Below are 19,275 nucleotides of genomic sequence, written 5' to 3'. Positions count from 1 at the left end.
GTTTTTGGTTACATAATACGGTAGTAAAAAACGTTGCTTTTTTTGTGTCAATTTGAATTTGTATTTAAATAAATTTTATCCTATTTATTAGTCAATTACCTGAAAATGAATCAACAATGATTAATTGGTGAAATGTTCTTGTTCCAGCTTCTTGAATGTAAATATTTTATCTTTGTGTTGTGGACTGTTGTTCAGGACTAAATCAGGACTATTGCTGTTTTCTGATATTTTATAGAAGAACAGGTAAATCAATAATGAAAGGAATCATTAGTTGCAGTCCTAATTAACTGTACTTTACAGCTTTAGTTTGTTTGAGCAGTGACTGTCTCATTGTGTCCAGTTTAATTTAGAGACCTGCATTTCTAAAAGTGTAATGCATGTTCAGGCAGTGAAGAGTCTCAGCCCTTCCTCTAAAAAAAAAAAAAAAAGAAAGACTGTGAGGCTTCCCGTTATGTCTGCATGTACTCAGTAGTTCAGACATGTTATGTCCAGTTTTCTAGTTAAAAAAAAGACAGAATGCTGAGGAGAATATTTTTCTTCTTCTTTTATCATAGTGTGTACACATGAATTTCCCTGCAAGTGGACTGTAACATACTGACAGTGATTCCAGTCTAGCCTGTCCTGAGGTCTGGCATCACAATTGGTAAGTGTGGAGACAGAGTGGAGTCATGCTTCCCTGGTTGTGACTACAACTGCAGCAGTTACTCAATTAATTGATTAGGTGTCTTTTTTGTTGTTGTCCTCTTTGACAGTAAACTGAAAGTCTTTAGGTTGTGGACTGATGGTCGGAAGAAAACAAGAACATCTGAGGATGATTGATTGACCTATTTCCTCATTATCTGACATTTTACCACAAATGATTCCCCCAGTTCCTTAAAGTCATAAAAGTCATTGAATTCATTCATCTAAAAATAAAGCCTAAAGAGGTGTTAAAACTCTTACGTAGTCAGTCTTCATGGTCAAAACCGGTTTGTCTCATATGGTCTTACACTGTGGTGATTGTTGTGAAGTGACACAAAGCACTAATCTATTGAGCCTGTACTCACCCAAATCTTAACTGAATGCACAGAACATAAACCATTCAACAGCCCAATATGATCCATCCATTATATGTTATAATACAGTTTTTTATTTTGAAATGCTGCCCTTATTTAATTGTATTTAAACAAGATATTCTAGACAACATTTGTATAATAGAATGTTATTGTGTCATATTCACACCATCATGCATTGACACAGCAACACCACAGGCCAAACACTGGACCTGCACTACTAACATTAATAACAGCACAGCAGAGCTCTCCACCTCCTCATTTATTCCCATACAGACTTTCAAATGAATTAATTCATTAATTAATGCAGTTAACTGTGTAAAATAAAAAGGCTGTGAAGCATTTATCTTAATTAGTAGTCATGGCTCATATTGTATTTCAGCTCAACAAAGGTGTTCACTGCAGCCCTATTACACTACTTATTGATTAATCAATAAATAATTGAGAGGTAAACCGATAATGAAAATAAACATTAGTTGCAGCCCTAGTTGGGACTCAGTAAATGTGTCACAGATGATAGATGTGTATTTAAACCTGCTGTGACAGGAAATAGTGTGTTACCACATATGCGATATAAATGTATTTATTATGGCTCTTTGAGTGAGGTAAAGCTTTGACTGGATGTGTCATTAGCTATGCTTAAGTGAATGAAATATGAATGGCTGCTGATAACTCGCACAAATGCGATTTACTCAGTGATATTGATTTCATATTGTGAGGGACTGATGCTCCCTCACTCATCAATATGAATTGTGTTGTCAGAAATGCAGCACGTTACTGTAGAGTTTCTGCTGCATGTGTGTAGTTCTCTTGGTGTGATTGTTTGTCTTTGTTGCTCTCTTTCTCCCTCCTTCTCCTCCTCTCTCTATCTCTCTGTCTCTTTCTCTCTCTCTCTCTGACTTGATTGAAGATTTACTGTACAGGCCAGTTTGCCACTGGCAGCAGTCACAAGGAGAGAGAGAGAGAGATAGAGAGGCTGGGGGGGGGGGGGGGGGGGGGGGAAGAAATGCAGAGACAGAGATTCCCTTCTCCTCTCCCATCCCCCCACTGTTCTCCCACACTGTCAACACAGAGGATCTGGCTAGAGCTGATGGCTCAACAGCACCACTGCAGTGGGATGGTGGTGGAGGGAACTGCAGCCTGCTTTTTTTCTTCTTTTCTTTCACAAACCTCTGGTCATCCCCAGGCAGGCAGAGCTGCTGCTGTCAGCTGGGATTTAGAGGTTCTGACTGAGGGTCTGACTGATCTGTGACACAACAGTCTGTAGGTTTTATTTCAGACAAACACAACAGCAAAGTGATTTCACTTTACATAATACTGTGCTCCCATGCAAAGAAATCAGCTGCTGTCTGCTAGAGGATGTATTTGGACTGTTCAGTAGGTTCAGTGTCAGTTTTAGTTTTTAAGATTTATCTTTGTTAAAACGAAAAACGAGAATTATTTAGACGAGTCAACAGAAAATAAAAATTGAATAGAACTTAATTAAAAGCTGATTTGTATTGGAAACTAGATGAACTCGAACTCCATTTGACTTGAATGGTTTGAGGAAAGTTTCTAATTGACTTTTATGACCAATAATGGTGTGGCAATAAAATGGATTTCCCCTATATACTTAAAATCAGGTCAGAGATTGTTAAAACATGTACATAATCACAACACTATTTAACAGAGGAAACCAGTTAAGAGTAAAAGAGTCGTCTGCATAGAGCATTACTTTACATTACAGACTTCATGTCAGTAATGTATAACAGAAATAACAAAGGACCTAAGATGTTTCCCTGGGGCACACCACCTATTCATATCAACTCACCTTCCAGTCAAATATCCCTGAATTCACTCACAAATAGTAAAACCCAGACCTTTTAGTGTAGTGAGCAGAATCTGATGGTCAGCAGTGTTACAGGCTTTCTGGAGGTCTAACAGTACCACGCAGCAAAATGTACTGAAATCAATCTCTTTCATTATATTATCATTTATTAATTTCTCCAATACCTTTGATGCATTTCCTAAAGTAGAAAGCAGTCTTCCAATTTGCTCCTTTTCTTATACAAAAGTAATGCTGGCAAGTTTAAAATCTTTTGGGACTCTGCCAGACTTAATGGAGATATAAAAACACAAGTGAGATAAAGGTGAAAGCAGTGTCTTTTTAGAAACCTGGCAGGCGTTGCATGTAGACCAGTTGCTTCACAGCATTTAAGACCTTTCATTAGCTTTACCACCTCGTCCTGTGGAACCACAGAAAGGCCAAATGAGTCTGCTACTGCTCCCGGTCGTGAATAATGATTAAACATTGATTTTCTATCATATATCCCAAGGTTGCCTGGCAGCCTATCTATGAGCAGTTTGGATACAGATGAAAGAAAAATTGAACTTATCTGCTCCCTTTTGATGTATCGGTTTTGGTTTGCCTTAGTCTTGAGTCTTTTCCTGTTTGTCTAAGAGACTGCTAAAGTTTCTTTGGCTTATCTTAGTGTTTGGTTATTTTATCCTGGAATAATGAGCATCTCTTGAGCCATATTTCTCAGTTAGAGGTGGTGTAGAAACTAATGGAACTACTGAAGTGAACTTTGTGCTGTCAGTCTAAAAGTTACTAGCCAATGTAGTATGGAAGTGGTTGCTGTAAATGACAGTGTACAATTGTAAATTGAATTGGTTGATTTGTGCCTTCAGTTAACTACAGAGACATTGGGTGAAGACTGGTTAGCAGCATGTTGTCTTCATTTCATTTACTAGCTTGGTAACAATATAAAAGTGATTTACTCTCTCAGTTCGTGTCTTGTTTGTTTCTTTTTAGTAGAACATTGGAAAAAAAGCCTTTTAGCTACGTCTGACACATTTATATCAGATTGGTGGTAATTAGTGAGTGGTGTATGATGATGAGTAGTATGTTGGGGTTAAATGAAGTGAGTCATGGTGTTGCAGTAAATTGCGCTTCACTGTGTGTGGAGCAGCTGCCAGCTTAACTGTTCTAACATCATTTGCATCTGTTTCAGAGAGGTTCTGTTGTTTGGGGCATTCCAACCCTCCAACAACAAGAGTCTTTAGGGAACATGAAACTACTGGAGTTTATTGTCATGGATGTGGCCAAATGTGACAAACTTTTAGCCACGTCAATCGAACCTGATCGCTTTAGGCATTAAGCCAGTTTAGCCAGTTTAGTACGTGGAGAAAACAGATGAAATAAATGGAGCCTCTCTGATACAATGTTATCAACAAAGAAGTCTGAGTGGTATTAATTACAGCACTGTTGTATTGCATTACAGTGAGCAGGTGTTTATATTTCTGCAGTGGAACACGAGATATCTCCAGTTGATCTGAACCATCGGTGTTTCGGACCGTGGCCTTTTCTACTGTCACACAGTTGTAAATAGTCATAAACACACACATAAAGCACTAATCACAGGGGTGTGTCCTGTGTTTAAAATCTACTAGGTGACTCAACGTGTGCAACTGTTGTAGAGTGTGCTGTGTGAGAAGCGAGAGCAGGCCGGCAGCTGCCGATGACTTAATAACAGGCCTGATTTATAGAGGACAGTATGTCTGCTATGCTAACAGCTCATTTCACCATGACTTAAAGCTGCCTATTAGCATCGGGCCACTTTTTCCAGCAAGTGTTTGTAATGTGATGAAGTTACATCAGAGCGATCAGGGTAGGGGTGTGCATTATTTTGTCTACCCCCCCACCCCCCCTCTTCTCTTCTCCTCCACTTTTCTATCCAACCCTTAGAACAATCATCGTCTCCATGGAGAACACAATCCTCTCCCACACATAAACACCGTTGAGCCAACATTCCACAAAACTACATCACCTCCTTCTGCTGCTGTCTGGGCCACAGAGCTGTTACCTGTTTTGAGATGTGTTCATGAACAGATGTGTTGGCTCAGCATGATCCAAAAAAAAAACAAAAAAAAACGACTTAACTTGATCGGCGGTCACAGTCTTAACTTCCCAACCACGCCTGTGTGTACTCACAAAATGTGTCCTGTTTGTTGTTGCAGTTTGCCTTCAGGTTATCATTAAAGATTAATCTCATCTCATCTTCCTCTCCTAATTAGCAGTGTGGAGTATAGAAAACGATAGCATCGCTGTGTTAGATTCCACAGTCAGCTGCTCGTGTTAGGTGGTCAGGAGAGGAGAGGAGAGGCTGCTCGTAGCTCTGCCTCACTGGATTTAATATTATGCAACATGAAGGCCACAGGTCATGTTAAATGTTTTGCAGTGCCAGACAGCAAAAAAAGAAAACGTAACATCCTGGGAAATGAATTGTATGCCCAGGAGACAGTGTTTCATCCTCTTAAATGCACACAGAATGTCTCCTCCTGGGAGAAGTGAGGGGAGGGGGGTGCAGACAGTGAGCTCTAGGCATTACGTGGCTGATTATTCTCAGGGGAAACAGGCTTTGAGCTGGTCCTTATTTGGACTGGGCTCTGTGGCTCTTAGAGTTAGCAGAGTTGTGGTTCTCAGTCTTTTTTGTTACGAGACCGCAGGGAGAAGAGACGTCGATTCATGCCGGGAGACCCATAGTCCCGTTGATTTCTGTCCTGCTTTTATGTTCCAGTTGAGTAGTTTGGATCGGAACCCAAACAAGCACGTTAAATGATTTATAAGTAGACAAGTGGAGGAGACGCAGCTTGTTCCTGTAGGCATGAATTAACAGTGAGAAGAACAGTGACAGAAGAACATATTCAAGTCATACATTGAGTGGAGTTCATGTGTTTTGCAGCTCTTGAATCTCGATGGAGTGTAAGCTCAACTGGTACCGCATACTGGTGTTACTGTAACAGCTAGACCACACTCAGACCAGCACAGCTCTCCTATTTATTTGAATGAGAGCAGTCCAGTGAGGCAGCAGGGTGCAAACACACCTCATTTGCCAATCATCGTTTTGCCAGCATAATAGTGAGCCACCAGTTTGATGCTATGACAACAGTGGTGTGAAATGTTGTTCAGACGAGGTGAAACATGTAGTGAAATGTCAACAGGTCTTTGTATTTACACCTGCTATTAAAATGCATTCTTGGTTTCCTTATGCAGTGTTGTCAATAAGCAAATGAGTTAGGTGGGGCTGTTTGATTCTAGCTTCAGCTACTACTTGTAGCTTTTTGTCAGAGTTTAAACTAGCATGAAGAGGTGGAGTTTAGTGACCTTTCAACTTGTTGGGTAATGCATGTAGTCACACTGTGCTCATATATATATATTGGCGAATATGTTGTCCGATGTGCCTATATATATATTTTTTTTTTTTCGAGTTTTATAGAAGCAGCATTTTATGTATACTTGATAATTTTACTTAATTCAAGTTTAATATGTTTTTTATTCAAAAGTAATTAGGTAATTATAATAATGAAGTTTCACTAATGTCATTTTACACAACAAAATGTATAGTTCAACTGTAAAATATCACAGCAGCCATTACATATCTTTGCCACAAATGTTGAAGCGGGGTCATTGCTTCAATTCTTTTTTTTTTTTTTTTTTTTGCTCTCTAATATCGGCCCCTAAAACGTTCAGGCCCTAGCACATAGGACATTGACTCGTGTGTTTTCTTATCCAGATACAGATAACAAGTTACTACCAGTTGTAAATGTCTTTTATTGGCTCGTCTGTAGCTGTTTAAGAAACCAGCCTGAGATTAGCAGGAAGAGGCGGAGTCACATGACCTTTCAACATGTTAGTGACTTTTTTTAAAGAATGCAGCCAAACTATCCAGCTGGCTGAGATCCAATCAGAATGCACGCAGATCTTCAGATGTGGTCCGGCCAATCGGATCGCTTTCTGATAGTCTGCATTTACTCATGCTGTGACACAATAAGCAGATACACACTGCATGTTCACACCAGGTGTATAAATGGAGTGGAGCTGAGTAGTTGGTTAACAGCGGCCTCTGAGTTATGTAACAAGCTGGTCTCCATTTTTCTCTATTTATAAAGGCTGTGTTTTAATGTGCCCTATTAAAGCTGCACGTCTCCTAGCAACAAAGGTACAGAAATTAAGAAGCACATAGATAGCTCATATCTTGTTATTCCAATTTAATTTGAAATGGATAAAAAGTGCTGACCTCCTAATGTTCAAACTGATCCTTTCAGTATAAAAGTCTATATAAAGTTCTATTGTATTGTGGACATATTAAATGTATTTATGGACATATTCAATGTGTAAACTGATAAATGTGTCTGTTTTTCAGGCTTGGTGTGTGCGTGCTGACCTCATGGTGTAACAGGAGTAAAGATGAGCATTAGCAGTGATGAGGTCAATTTCCTGGTCTACAGATACTTACAGGAGTCAGGTAACCCTCTCACATCCTTCCAATCATCATGTTTACATTGTTATTATCTTCACATGTTCACACACTGCTCTGATTTATGTATTCCTAAATGTGTGATAGTTTTATGATTCAAAACTACATTCTCATTCTTCAGGCGCAATTTAAAACACCAGCAGGTAGATAACAGCTGTATGTCAGCTTGTTAGGTCAATCTGTACAAAGTGTAAACACAACTTCCTGCTGTTTGAAAGGCAGAACATACTCACACACACACACACACACACACACACACACACACACACACACACACTGTATGGAACACATGGACAGACAGCAGCGTATGTCTGCAGCATTCTGTACATCAGAGTGAGTCACACTAACCAGAATGAGTGGGACAGAGTGAGAGGAGGCTTTTCACCGTTTCATCAATCAGAGACGGTAAATAAGTGCATTCATATCACACCGTTCTCTCTGACAGCAGCACAGAGAGCTTAACCGAACCCACGCACCTGCACATCAGCACATTGGAGGTCATTCAGATAGATGTTCACGGCCATTAGTGAAGCCTTAATAAAGCTCTCTGTGCAGGTGTGACTGTAACTTTGGTGAGGAATGCAAACACACACTCGTATCAGTGCAGAGGAGCTGTTAGATGGCCCAGCTGCATCTTTGTATTTGATATCATTGTTTAAGGCTCGTGATAGTTCATGTGAATCCAAACATCCTGTATTATAACTTTAATTCAAACACAAAAGCACTTGCATTGCACTTGTTTTCTGTGTTGGTCTGGGTTATCATAGAAGGGTTCTTACATGTTAACCTTTAGAAATTGGCTCTGTGATCAGCTGGTGTAGTTGTGAAATTATTATTTTGACTGACAATTAAACAGGACATACAGAAGCCTGCACTCACTCTGTGCAATGACTTAATAAAGGAGACATCTGCACATTTGTAGGTCTATATTATTCATCTAGAGCTCTATATCTTTATTCTATCTTTATTCCAGCAGAGTATCTTTACACAGACCCTCAGTTCAGCCTCTGTCTGAAACAGGCAGGCTCTTTAAGACCCCCTGCCCCCCCCCAGTTACATAAACAATCTACAGCAATAGAATTTCACTTTTCTTTGTCATTCTTTTACTTCTGCAAAAAGGAGTATAAATGAGCTGACGTCAGTTAAGTAGAAAAAAACGTCATAAACAAAGCATTGAGAGCAGGTTGAAGCCCTGATTTTTGACTTGCAGGCAAAATTTCCACAGATCATGTTCCATCATGAAAAATTGAGCAGCAGAAGGGATGTCCAACATTTTATTGATTTGTCATTAGTTCATTGAGCTGATTAAACATGTAGTGCAGCTGAAATAACGTGAGAGCTGGCAGTGATAAAGCCCTTAGTTATGTATGTTATGCTTGTTGACAGCTGCAGCCAGAAGCTTTTTATAACCTCAGAGACAAACACAGCAGCCACAGTGAGAAATGCTCAAGAATGTGAGCTGGTCACAGAGCTGCAGAGTGCCTGTTCTTACATGAACACACACACCGTGACTATGAATACACACTGTTAGGGCTGCAAGGGAGTGTGTTCAGATTGTATACCCTACTCCTTTTAAATGTGTTGAAATTACAGTGTGTGGTTAACTTCCAGTGTTCAAAACATCCTCTCCTCTGTCCTCAGGGTTCTCCCACTCAGCGTTTACGTTCGGTATAGAGAGTCACATCAGCCAGTCCAACATCAACGGTGCTCTGGTTCCCCCTGCTGCCCTCATCAGCATCATCCAGAAGGGCCTGCAGTATGTCGAGGCTGAAGTCAGCATCAATGAGGTGAGAAACAAACAGGAACACATACACTCTTTATCTCTTCTCTTCTCAGTCTCCTCTAACTGTCCACGTCTCTCTCCTCTGCAGGACGGCACGTTATTTGACGGGCGGCCCATCGAGTCTCTCTCCCTGATCGACGCGGTGATGCCGGACGTGGTTCAGACGAGGCAGCAGGCGTACCGGGACAAAATGGCCCAGCAGCAAGCCGCCGCTTCGGCGCCGGCATCAGCGACCGGAGGCAACATTGCAGGCAACGCCAAGAATGGAGAGAATACTGCCAACGGGGAGGAGAACGGAGCCCATGCCTTAGCTAGTGAGTAAAAAGACCTTTAAAAGTATGAAAGATCATTGTTAACCTCTGAAATATTAATTTGACTGAAAGAGTCTTTAGTCCCAACACTTGAGTGAGTAACATGAATCATTACTACTTAAGTCATCACTCATTTACAATAGCAAAGAATTGAACCTGGTCGAAGTTAGATTTTTGACATCCTGCCTTTCACTCCTCAAAATCTCAGACAACCACGCAGACCTGATGGAGGTGGACGGAGATGTGGAGATCCCTCAGAACAAGGCCATGGTCTTGAGGGGTCACGAGTCAGAGGTCTTCATCTGTGCCTGGAACCCAGTCAGTGACCTGCTGGCATCGGGGTGAGTCACCTTCTGTTTATGACCATGATGAAAACACACTACTACTACATTCTAGTAAACAAGGTCTGACACAAATACTGAGCTACAGCTTGAGATTATTCATTGAGCTACTGATTATTTTTTTCAGAAACTACTAAAAAAAAAAGAGCCTGACATGATGTCTCCATGTAGTCCAAACTGCCCTTTAAGCCAAAGAAAATCAGCAAATCTTCACATTTGAGGAGCCTGAACCTGCAAATGTTCAGGTTAAATTGCTTAATGTAATTATTTAAACCACATTATTATCAGTTGTTTCGCTTGATTGACTTTCAGTAGCACCTTATTGTCTAAATTAATTCCAAGTAAATTACAATAAAAAGTTTGGACATGTTTAAGCTTTACTTGTATACCTGTAATACATATAATACACAGTTTAATGCATGGACTTTTTATACGTTTGCCACATATGGATATTAGACAAGTATTGTTATTAATAATGTGATAATTATTAAGTTACAATAAAAAACAAATGAATAATCCTTCAGTCTGGGTCCAGATCTTTAAATCCACCCACTCCAACAGAGTTGACAGATTCTGGTCTGACATCATGACATTAAACAGCAGTTTCTCTGTTGAAAAAGCGATTGATCCAGGAGGAACTAACACAGCTGTCAAGCTGTGGCAGTACAGATTCAATATGAATCAAAATTCTGCTACCACACTGCCTGTTAGTGTCCTCCCAATGTTTCTGTAATATGAGAAACTTGTGATCCAGCCACCATGTTGAACACAGACGAGCCAAAACCAAACATAGCAGTATGTCACCCACCACGTCACCACCAGCTGGAGCATTTACTGGTGATTGAATTGAACCCCCTCCACCTTCCCCACTGAATCAGTCACAGTGGAGGTAATGTCACACTGAAGATACAACTGGAGTATGAGTTGTCAGTTCTGTGTGATATCAGTTTAACCAGTGATCTCTATGGAAACATGATTCATTTGATGTCTGTGCCAGATGGACCACTACGACAATCTAAAGTGTGTGTGTGTGTGTGTGTGTGTGTGCGCGTGTGTTCGTGTGTGTCCTTCAGGTCCGGTGACTCGACGGCTCGGATCTGGAACCTGAGTGAGAACAGTACAAGCAGCTCCACACAGCTGGTCCTGAGACACTGCATACGAGAGGGAGGACAGGACGTTCCCAGCAACAAAGACGTCACCTCGCTAGACTGGAATGTAAGCACACACACACACACACACACACACACACACACACACACAGAGTCAGTGTATTCACTCCAAATACAGGAGCAGGTGAAAGTTGTGGGAATAGCAGAAGCATCATCTCACAGTTTTAAATGATATCATCCAGTGAGTGATACACTGCTGTTTAATAATGTCATTGAAAAAGCAGAAACAGCAGATTCTGCATGTAGACACAGTTGCAGCAGAAAGGCAAATTACAGCAAATGCTTCATCATCAGAGAATAACTCCTCGAGCGATGTGAACATAACTGCTGATGATATCTAACAGTGGAAGAGTATCAGGGAGTGGAATTTTCCTTTAGTTGAGCCAATGGACTGTGAACCTGAGCCAAGGGCAGAGGCAAAAATTTCCTGGAAAGCCTCCATGCTGATGGAGAACACAGGCCTCCTCTTATAAGAGCAGCTGCATCACAGCAAATCTAACTCTGTTCATTCAGCCTGTGAGAGGACGTGGAGCTCTAAACTAGTAGAAATTGGATTTGTCTCACTCACACACACACACACACACACACACACACACACACTCTGAGACATGCTTACACTCTCTCTCCCTCTCTCTCTCTCTGACAGAGCGAGGGCACACTGTTAGCAACAGGCTCATATGACGGCTTTGCTAGAATATGGACGAAAGATGGTAAGCTCACTTTATCTCATTAAATAGAAGCAAGTGAGAAAACTGCAATATCAGATTTTGGGATGGGAACATAATAAATGATATATATTACAGAATGAACATATATTTTGCTTGGGAACCATAGTAATACCTTGTAGTGTGGCTAGGTTTTCTCCTTGGGCAATGCTGCCACCTAGAGGCATGTTTGCATATTGCAACTGTATTTTCTATCAGAGATTTGCCCATCTTGTTTAATTGGGACCCTTTGTGGCTTGTTGTAGTTGTTACTCAGTATTTAATCCAGACTTTGTTCCCTCTCTGTGTGTTTTGTCCTGCAGGTAACCTGGCCAGCACACTTGGCCAACACAAAGGTCCAATCTTTGCCCTGAAGTGGAATAAAAAAGGCAATTTCATCCTTAGTGCAGGAGTAGACAAGGTAAACTTGTCAATCATAACTATAAAAGAGTGTAAATGTTGAATAAGTTGTAGTAAGAGCTGTCATTAAACATTTGAGGATATATCTCTAACTGTTCTTACATGTGTCCTGACAGACAACAATCATATGGGATGCTCACACAGGAGAAGCCAAGCAGCAGTTTCCCTTCCATTCAGGTATGCACACATCCTCACTGTTCTCTCCTCCTCTCACACAGGCTGAAGCTGTCTTCTTTATGTGCTAACATCTATCTCTCTGTGTGTGTGTGTGTGTGTCACAGCTCCAGCACTAGATGTGGACTGGCAGAGCAACAATACATTCGCCTCTTGTAGTACAGACATGTGCATCCATGTCTGTAAACTGGGACAAGACAGACCCATCAAAACATTCCAGGGACACACAGTAAGTCGTGTGTGTGTGTGTGTGTGTGTGTGTGTGTGTGTGTGTGTGTGGGTGGGTGGCTCGGAGCACCCATAGGAGAATTAAAAGAGTGTGTTTGTAAGTATAAATCAGCCATTAGGTTGAATCCATATGACCTTAAGAGCAAGCTATTTAACAATTGTGCTTCCTTTTGTTTGCTCCATTTGTAATGGTATGGAGAACCTTGAGATGGATAGGAAACATTTTATTAGACACACAACTAACAGGCTTCTGGGAGCTCTTAAGCATATCCTTGATGAAATCAGATGATATATTGTATTGCACAAAACTTGGCAGTGCAAATAATAGCTATGCAATTCAATACTAGAAACTCAGATCAGACAATAAACGTCTGTCCTCATTGTGCTCTGCTGTGTGTGTGTGCAGTGAGTTATTTTCTGGCAAAAAAGAAAAAACTTGAATTGAGTTTTTGTGAGTAACAATCTTCTATTAAAACTTCATGGAAAGAAATCAGGAACATATTATTCAGCATGGCTAAAATTCAGTGTGTGTGTGTGTGTGTGTGTGTGTGTGTGTGTGTGTGATAGTTTTTCCACAGTGACACTATATATGTTATACTTAAAGGTGATTCATGAAGGGAGAATCGTCATGTTCAGCTCTTAGTTGAAGGTCCTCTTAAAGCGACTCTTACCTTTCTTGCATTTCATACAGCACTTTGAAAAAACTTGAACAGCAACAACCCCTCTTCCCTCCAATGTCCCACCCCCGTACTTTCTCCCAAAGTTTAACAGGCCGGACTTGAGATGAAATAATAAATACAAATTAATTAATTAATCCAGTGTAGGTGAGAACATACTTTCATTAGCTGTATATTTGTAGGTTTATCTACAACGCTTCATCTCTCTCTTCTTTCCCTCCAGAATGAAGTAAATGCAATCAAGTGGGATCCCACAGGGAACCTGCTCGCCTCTTGTTCAGACGACATGACGTTGAAGGTGAGCATCAAGGAAAGCCGTCATCACCAAATTGTCACTTGGATTGTTTTAAGAGAGTGTTTGACTTTTTATCTGGGTATTTGTGTGTTTCAGATCTGGAGTATGAAGCAGGACTCGTGTGTTCATGACCTGCAGGCCCACAGTAAAGAAATCTACACCATCAAATGGAGTCCCACCGGCCCTGGAACCAACAATCCCAGCGCTAACCTCATGCTAGCCAGGTGTGTGACTAACACAGCATCAGTAGTGTAACACTAGTTAGAAAAACAAAACAAAAAAGAAATGGTATACTGTCGTTTTTTTAATCTTGCAATATGTTAAACATTCATGGGTCTGTGTTTGAAATGTATGTTGTCATAGTTGTCATAACAGCAGCAATATAACCTGTCTGTCTGTGTCTCTTCCACAGTGCATCATTTGACTCCACCGTTCGTCTCTGGGACGTGGAGAGAGGCATCTGTATCCACACGTTGACAAAACACCAAGAGCCAGTCTACAGCGTGGCTTTCAGTCCTGACGGTCGGCATTTGGCCAGCGGCTCCTTTGACAAATGCGTGCACATCTGGAATACACAGGTAAGAAGAAAATAGCACTAACCTTGTTTCCAGTTAACTTTAAAATGAGAAGTGTAAAACAGTGTTCCCACACTGGGTCTTGAACCTGGATCTCCCAGATCACAGACAACTGCACTGACCACTCAACCACAGCTCAAGACTGCCAGCCACAGAGACCTGCAGCCATTTAACAACTACAACACACAGCTAGAATGCTGCAGAGAAATGAAGGCAGTGATGTGACCTCACTAACACATAAACTGAAGATTGAGTCAGTTACATTAGCTCCACCTACTCCCTCTGGAGTATTAGCTGCTGGTGGTTTGAACACATGGTGGGAAAGTATGGTGTTAGTTTTGTGCCTCATTAGTGAGCATGCAGTGGGACTCTTACAAGCACACTCTTTATATTCTGAACAGAAAATTCATCTGAGGAAACAATCATTTGTTCTGTGTGATGACAGGCAGACACACTCATCTCAGTTGGCCATAAAACCAGCCAATCACAGACTGGGAGGAAGCCATTCTGATTGGCTGTTTTGCATCCAAATCAAGAGACAATTGAGGGATTTTGAAAATGACTGATCAAGAATGACTTTCAAAATTCCCTCGCTTGCCTCTTGTGGAAGCAGCCAATCAGAAGTGCTTCCTCCCAGTCTATGATGGGCTGGTTTTGTGATACATTTACATACACTGTGCCGACTTGAGCTTCTTGTTCAGAGTTGAGAGCACACAGGACACATTGTAATAAAATAAGCTATCAGTGTTTACAGATTGCTGTGCTGCCCCCAGGTGGCCAAAGAAGACCAGTAACTTTATGGTTCCTGCTGTGGTCTCAACAAATAGAGAGAAAAGTAATGAACTGATACCTCACTGCTCCTCTATCTTCTCTCCCTTCATGTTTTCTTTCTCCATCTTGTGTCTGCAGACAGGAGCCTTAGTCCACAGTTACAGAGGGACGGGGGGAATCTTCGAGGTTTGCTGGAACGCAGCAGGGGACAAAGTGGGAGCCAGCGCATCAGACGGATCTGTAAGTCACACAGTTATGTATACATTTATTTTGAAACATATCATTGTGAAGAACTGAGACAGCACTCCCTCCTCCTCTTCCTCAGGTGTGTGTACTAGACCTTCGGAAATAGTGCTGCTGTTGGAAGCCATGGACCGACCATGAATGTGTACATAGCCAAATGACTGTCCCTGCCTGCCCTGCGGCCTGCTCACGCTTACGACTATGGCCCCGCCCACTGACAGAGACAGGAAGCAGGAAACAGGAACAGGAAGCAAGCACCCGACACAGCAGGTCCAGACACGGGGATGAACAGATGGACGGACAGATGGACAGACAAAATGGGCGGACGGACGCGCCCCTCTCTATCTGTGCAGACTCTTACAGAGATGCAGAAGGGACGCAGTGAAAAAAAGAAAAAAAAAAACTGTTAGAAAAAGAAAAAAAAAGTTACAGATCCGTATATGTACCAAAATTTGGAAGCTATTTTGCTTTTTTGATCTTTAAACCATGCTCATTGTCATCAAAATGAAAAACAATGAAAAAAGTGTTGATCTTTGTTACTAGTTGGATCTCATTGTGCAGACATATCAACTTCACCACCATAAAAATAGGATGGCACTTAGTTTTTTTAAATTTTCGGATCTCTTGTTTCAATGTTTTTATATTTTTTATCTTTGGTGGGAGGGGAAGGGGGAGGGCTGGGGTGACAGTCGGTCAGGTCAGAGTTTTATTAAGTGGAGAAGTACATACTTACTCGGACATGCACACCAAACACTTCTCAAAAAGTACAGTGTCCTCATCATGATTTCAAACCAATGTGGCAAACTTAAAGGCTTTTTTCTCTCTCCCTCTCCACGTGTTCCAGTAATGGCTTCTGAAGTAACCTTTGAAATGCAGTAATTCAGGTGTTGTCATTTCCAGAGGACATGTTCTGGATCACCTGTGTACATCTAGATGCTTTAAAAACCAGTTCCTTTGTGCACTACTTGATCTAGATGGATTTACCTGCAGTTCTCTCTGGACCCCCCATCTTGATTGGCAAGAAGCTGACTTTTCCCTCCACTTCGCCCAACGTCCGAGGCTGTTTCGTGTTTTTAGATAATGATGCAACAGGAAGTCAGGTCCCATCTCAGCCAGCAGTGCTTTTCCACCTTTGTAAAACATATACAAATGTACATAAATAACTCTGAACAGTGTCCTCCTTTTCGTTGCTTTGGTGAGACCTCAAATATTTGTGATTTGATTCATCGACACTCTCGAAGGCCTCGAATCGACAAACGCGCATGATGCCCTGAAGCGTGGCAGTGAAAAATATCAACTGATCATCCCATTAAAATTGTTGTGCTATTTTTAGGTTTTTGGAGATGTGATATTCTCAGAGGCAAAAATACTGAGTTAAACCACAGAGGGCAAAGCCAAAGAGAAACCCCTGAGTAACAGAGGAAGTAGCTTATGTTAGATTCTAAAAGCTTTGCTCTGTTAATGCATTTACACAATCATGTCAGACCTGGAAGAACTTAAAAACATAATGTTATTTCAACCTGAAGTGTTCACGTATTACTCAGATAGGCTAAATCAAATGTATAGCTTACACATTTGTAGTGGTTTGTTAACAAGTGAAACCAAATACATATAGTTGAATGGTTCCTATTTGTTAGCTGAATAAACTATAATATTTGATTTAATATAGCAGTCATGTTGCAACCATATTACTGACACTGAGTTACAATTACGAGGCCAAACAGCTTCTTCCACCATAGTTACGTTTGAGCAATATTCAGGAATATGGCGTGAAGCTGTGTCTGAAATCACTCCCTCATTTGCTATTTATTATATAATAGCGAATCAATTGTAAAATGTATAGTTTCCATAAATTAAGATTGATTGATTGAATGACTGACATGTAATAATATGACTAATGTATGTGTCGATCAAATGGGAAAGTATTAGCAATTATTAGTGGATTGTTAGCTAAAACTACTTCATACATTAAGTACACTACTTTTCCACGTTTGTTAAGGCGTTAAATAGAGCATACATTTTGGACATACATAATTCAGATGACTAATAATAAGTATAATGCACTACATAGCAAATGGGGAGTATTGTAGGACACAGCCTACTTGTTCTAAGCTAGCTGACTTAACTAGCCAATTTTCCCAACTTCAAAGGAGCCATATGTATGTCACAATTACCCTGGTCATGAATGAATGTGAAACAATGTTTGAATTCATTTTAAAAATGCCTTTGTTTTCTCTTTTTTGTTGTTGACCAAAGTTCTGGGTTTGTTGTTCAAATGTTACCGTTAGCCAGTATGCTAACGTGCTTTAGAAAAGCCTGATCTCTTGGCTCTGCCCTCTTTGAGGTTTAATTCAAACAATAGCTTGATCGATGTTAAAATCGCTCTGTCCCTATAAAATATTTTTATAATTGAAACTCTTTTTTACTATTTTTAATAACGTGGCCACCCAAATTTATCTGGCGCGGAGTGGAGGGGAGGAGCTGTTTGTCAAACAGGCTAACGTTTGTCGAGATAGATTTACATCGCAAAACGGTCAAAACTACAGTCTGAACTGAATTTTCATGAGTACACTTTTGGGAATCAAACGCAGCAGCAGATCCAACATTAACGCAATATGGGAACATTTTAGTTTTTGTCTGTTTTGATTTGTTTTCACTATGTGGGGTAAAACTTAACTATATGTATGCTGTTTTGAAGGAAATAAACAAACCACACATACAAAGACTTGCAGTAGCTAAGGGTCAATTGTACAGTCTTTTACTCCCACAACATGATAGTCTTGATCAATTAAAAACAGTAAAACAGACATTAGAATTCATCGACCCTTTCACCTTCATTCTCGATTGTTCACCACCCGAGTTCTGCTCAAATTTTATCCAGATGTTCCCCACTGACGAGACATTTTATACTCTTTTAAAGAAAAATTTAAAGTTACATTTTTGTAATTTCTTTGTAGATTTAAAAAAAATGTGAATTGATGATTTATTGGCAGTGTTAATTTACATGTTCTATAAATTGAAAGATTTTGTTTTCATACTCTGATGCTATTGCAAATAGTAAAGGTTGACCCTGTAATGTAAAGCTCACTGAGCTGAGCTGTCATTCTGAAGGCACCTTGACTGGGAGGGATTTCCCAGGAGAAAAATTACCACTAAATTTGTCTATGTTTTAATAAAGACATGTTTTACTTTTTCTTTTGCTTGAATCTTTTTGGGAAGCATTGTCCCAAAAAATGTGCAAAGGAGAAAATTATTTTCTCCTGAAACTCCTCTTGGCTTACATAGAAAGACAATTCAAAAAAAGTGACTCTTAAAATTGAATAAAATTGTAATTTTTCAATCAAGCCAAGACTCTGGGGAATTTTTCTGCCCCCCCCCCCCTTTTTCATTGTTAAAGTTGGGAGTCATACAGATGTTTTGAGGAGAACGTTGCTCTGTAGGGCAGATGTGATCTCTGTGGTCTCGTATGGAATTATATCTCTGTCACAATTCTGAGGGCACATTTTAAGCACAAACATGGATTATAATTTTTAGAAACATATTTATCATGTAAAGAATAATTTAATCTGTACACATGATAACCTCTATCTTAGTTTTATTAATTTGGTCTCTCAGATTCTATGCTCTGTCTACTCTCAAACCTTTAGACACTTGCTTACAGTGTAATGCCTCCAAATGGATCTGTTATTAGGTTCATTAATTGTCAAGGAAAGGGAAACACTCCCTCCAAAAATAAATTGTGCACAAAATGCTGCTTTGTGCTCTCAAAATTGAGACAAATATAACACCGTACTTGAACTGCAAGATGTACATAAAAACCTAACATTTGCCTTCAAATCAGCCTGTTTAGTAGACTTGATCTTCTCCTGTACCCCCCTGTAATAAATTGGAGATTTCATGTGTTCCTTCTGAGCACCCTTTGTTTTCTCCTTCCTGTAACTTAAAGCACTTCAGCCTCAATGAGTGTATGCACACAGGGAAAATGTCCTATGTGTTCATGCCATCCTTGAGTCTGTGCCACACACAGTTCAGTAATTTGTCATGTTATTTGATTGGCCAAAGTTTGCTGAGTCAGCCTTTATCTGTGCCGCCATAACAGAGCATCATGTCAGCCCAGCAGCATCTCTCCCACGGGGTTTGAAAGCCTTTGTTTTTCTTTTCTTTTTCCGCATCACATCGATCTGTTATCGTTCAAGTCAGATCAGTGAAACAAAAGTCCAGAATAAAATATAT

General features: G+C 40.4%; 1 protein-coding gene across 2 annotated transcripts in view; it reads left to right on the top strand.

Moving 5' to 3' along the window:
• tbl1xr1a (TBL1X/Y related 1a) overlaps positions 1 to 18,569 on the top strand; it is a 41,464-nt gene extending 22,895 nt beyond the window's left edge. The window contains exons 1-15 of one of the 2 annotated variants that reach the window (XM_053321930.1): positions 6,743 to 7,033; positions 7,238 to 7,339; positions 8,993 to 9,138; positions 9,223 to 9,448; positions 9,654 to 9,786; positions 10,860 to 11,001; positions 11,602 to 11,665; positions 11,983 to 12,080; positions 12,196 to 12,256; positions 12,361 to 12,482; positions 13,382 to 13,456; positions 13,550 to 13,677; positions 13,866 to 14,031; positions 14,938 to 15,039; positions 15,125 to 18,569. In XM_053321930.1, the coding sequence (XP_053177905.1) occupies positions 7,282 to 7,339; positions 8,993 to 9,138; positions 9,223 to 9,448; positions 9,654 to 9,786; positions 10,860 to 11,001; positions 11,602 to 11,665; positions 11,983 to 12,080; positions 12,196 to 12,256; positions 12,361 to 12,482; positions 13,382 to 13,456; positions 13,550 to 13,677; positions 13,866 to 14,031; positions 14,938 to 15,039; positions 15,125 to 15,151 (1,548 nt within the window). In that variant the 5' untranslated portion in view covers positions 6,743 to 7,033; positions 7,238 to 7,281 and the 3' untranslated portion in view covers positions 15,152 to 18,569. Of the gene's footprint in view, positions 1 to 6,742; positions 7,034 to 7,237; positions 7,340 to 8,992; positions 9,139 to 9,222; positions 9,449 to 9,653; positions 9,787 to 10,859; positions 11,002 to 11,601; positions 11,666 to 11,982; positions 12,081 to 12,195; positions 12,257 to 12,360; positions 12,483 to 13,381; positions 13,457 to 13,549; positions 13,678 to 13,865; positions 14,032 to 14,937; positions 15,040 to 15,124 lie in introns of those variants that run through there. The other variant, XM_053321929.1, reaches the window with a different exon arrangement.
• Positions 18,570 to 19,275: the final 706 nt, after the last annotated feature.

Source organism: Scomber japonicus, chromosome 7 (assembly GCF_027409825.1).
Source record: "Scomber japonicus isolate fScoJap1 chromosome 7, fScoJap1.pri, whole genome shotgun sequence".
Classification (NCBI taxonomy): Eukaryota; Metazoa; Chordata; class Actinopteri; order Scombriformes; family Scombridae; genus Scomber; species Scomber japonicus.
Note: the sequence above shows the minus strand (reverse complement) of the source record. Positions and strands in the feature narration are given on the sequence as shown.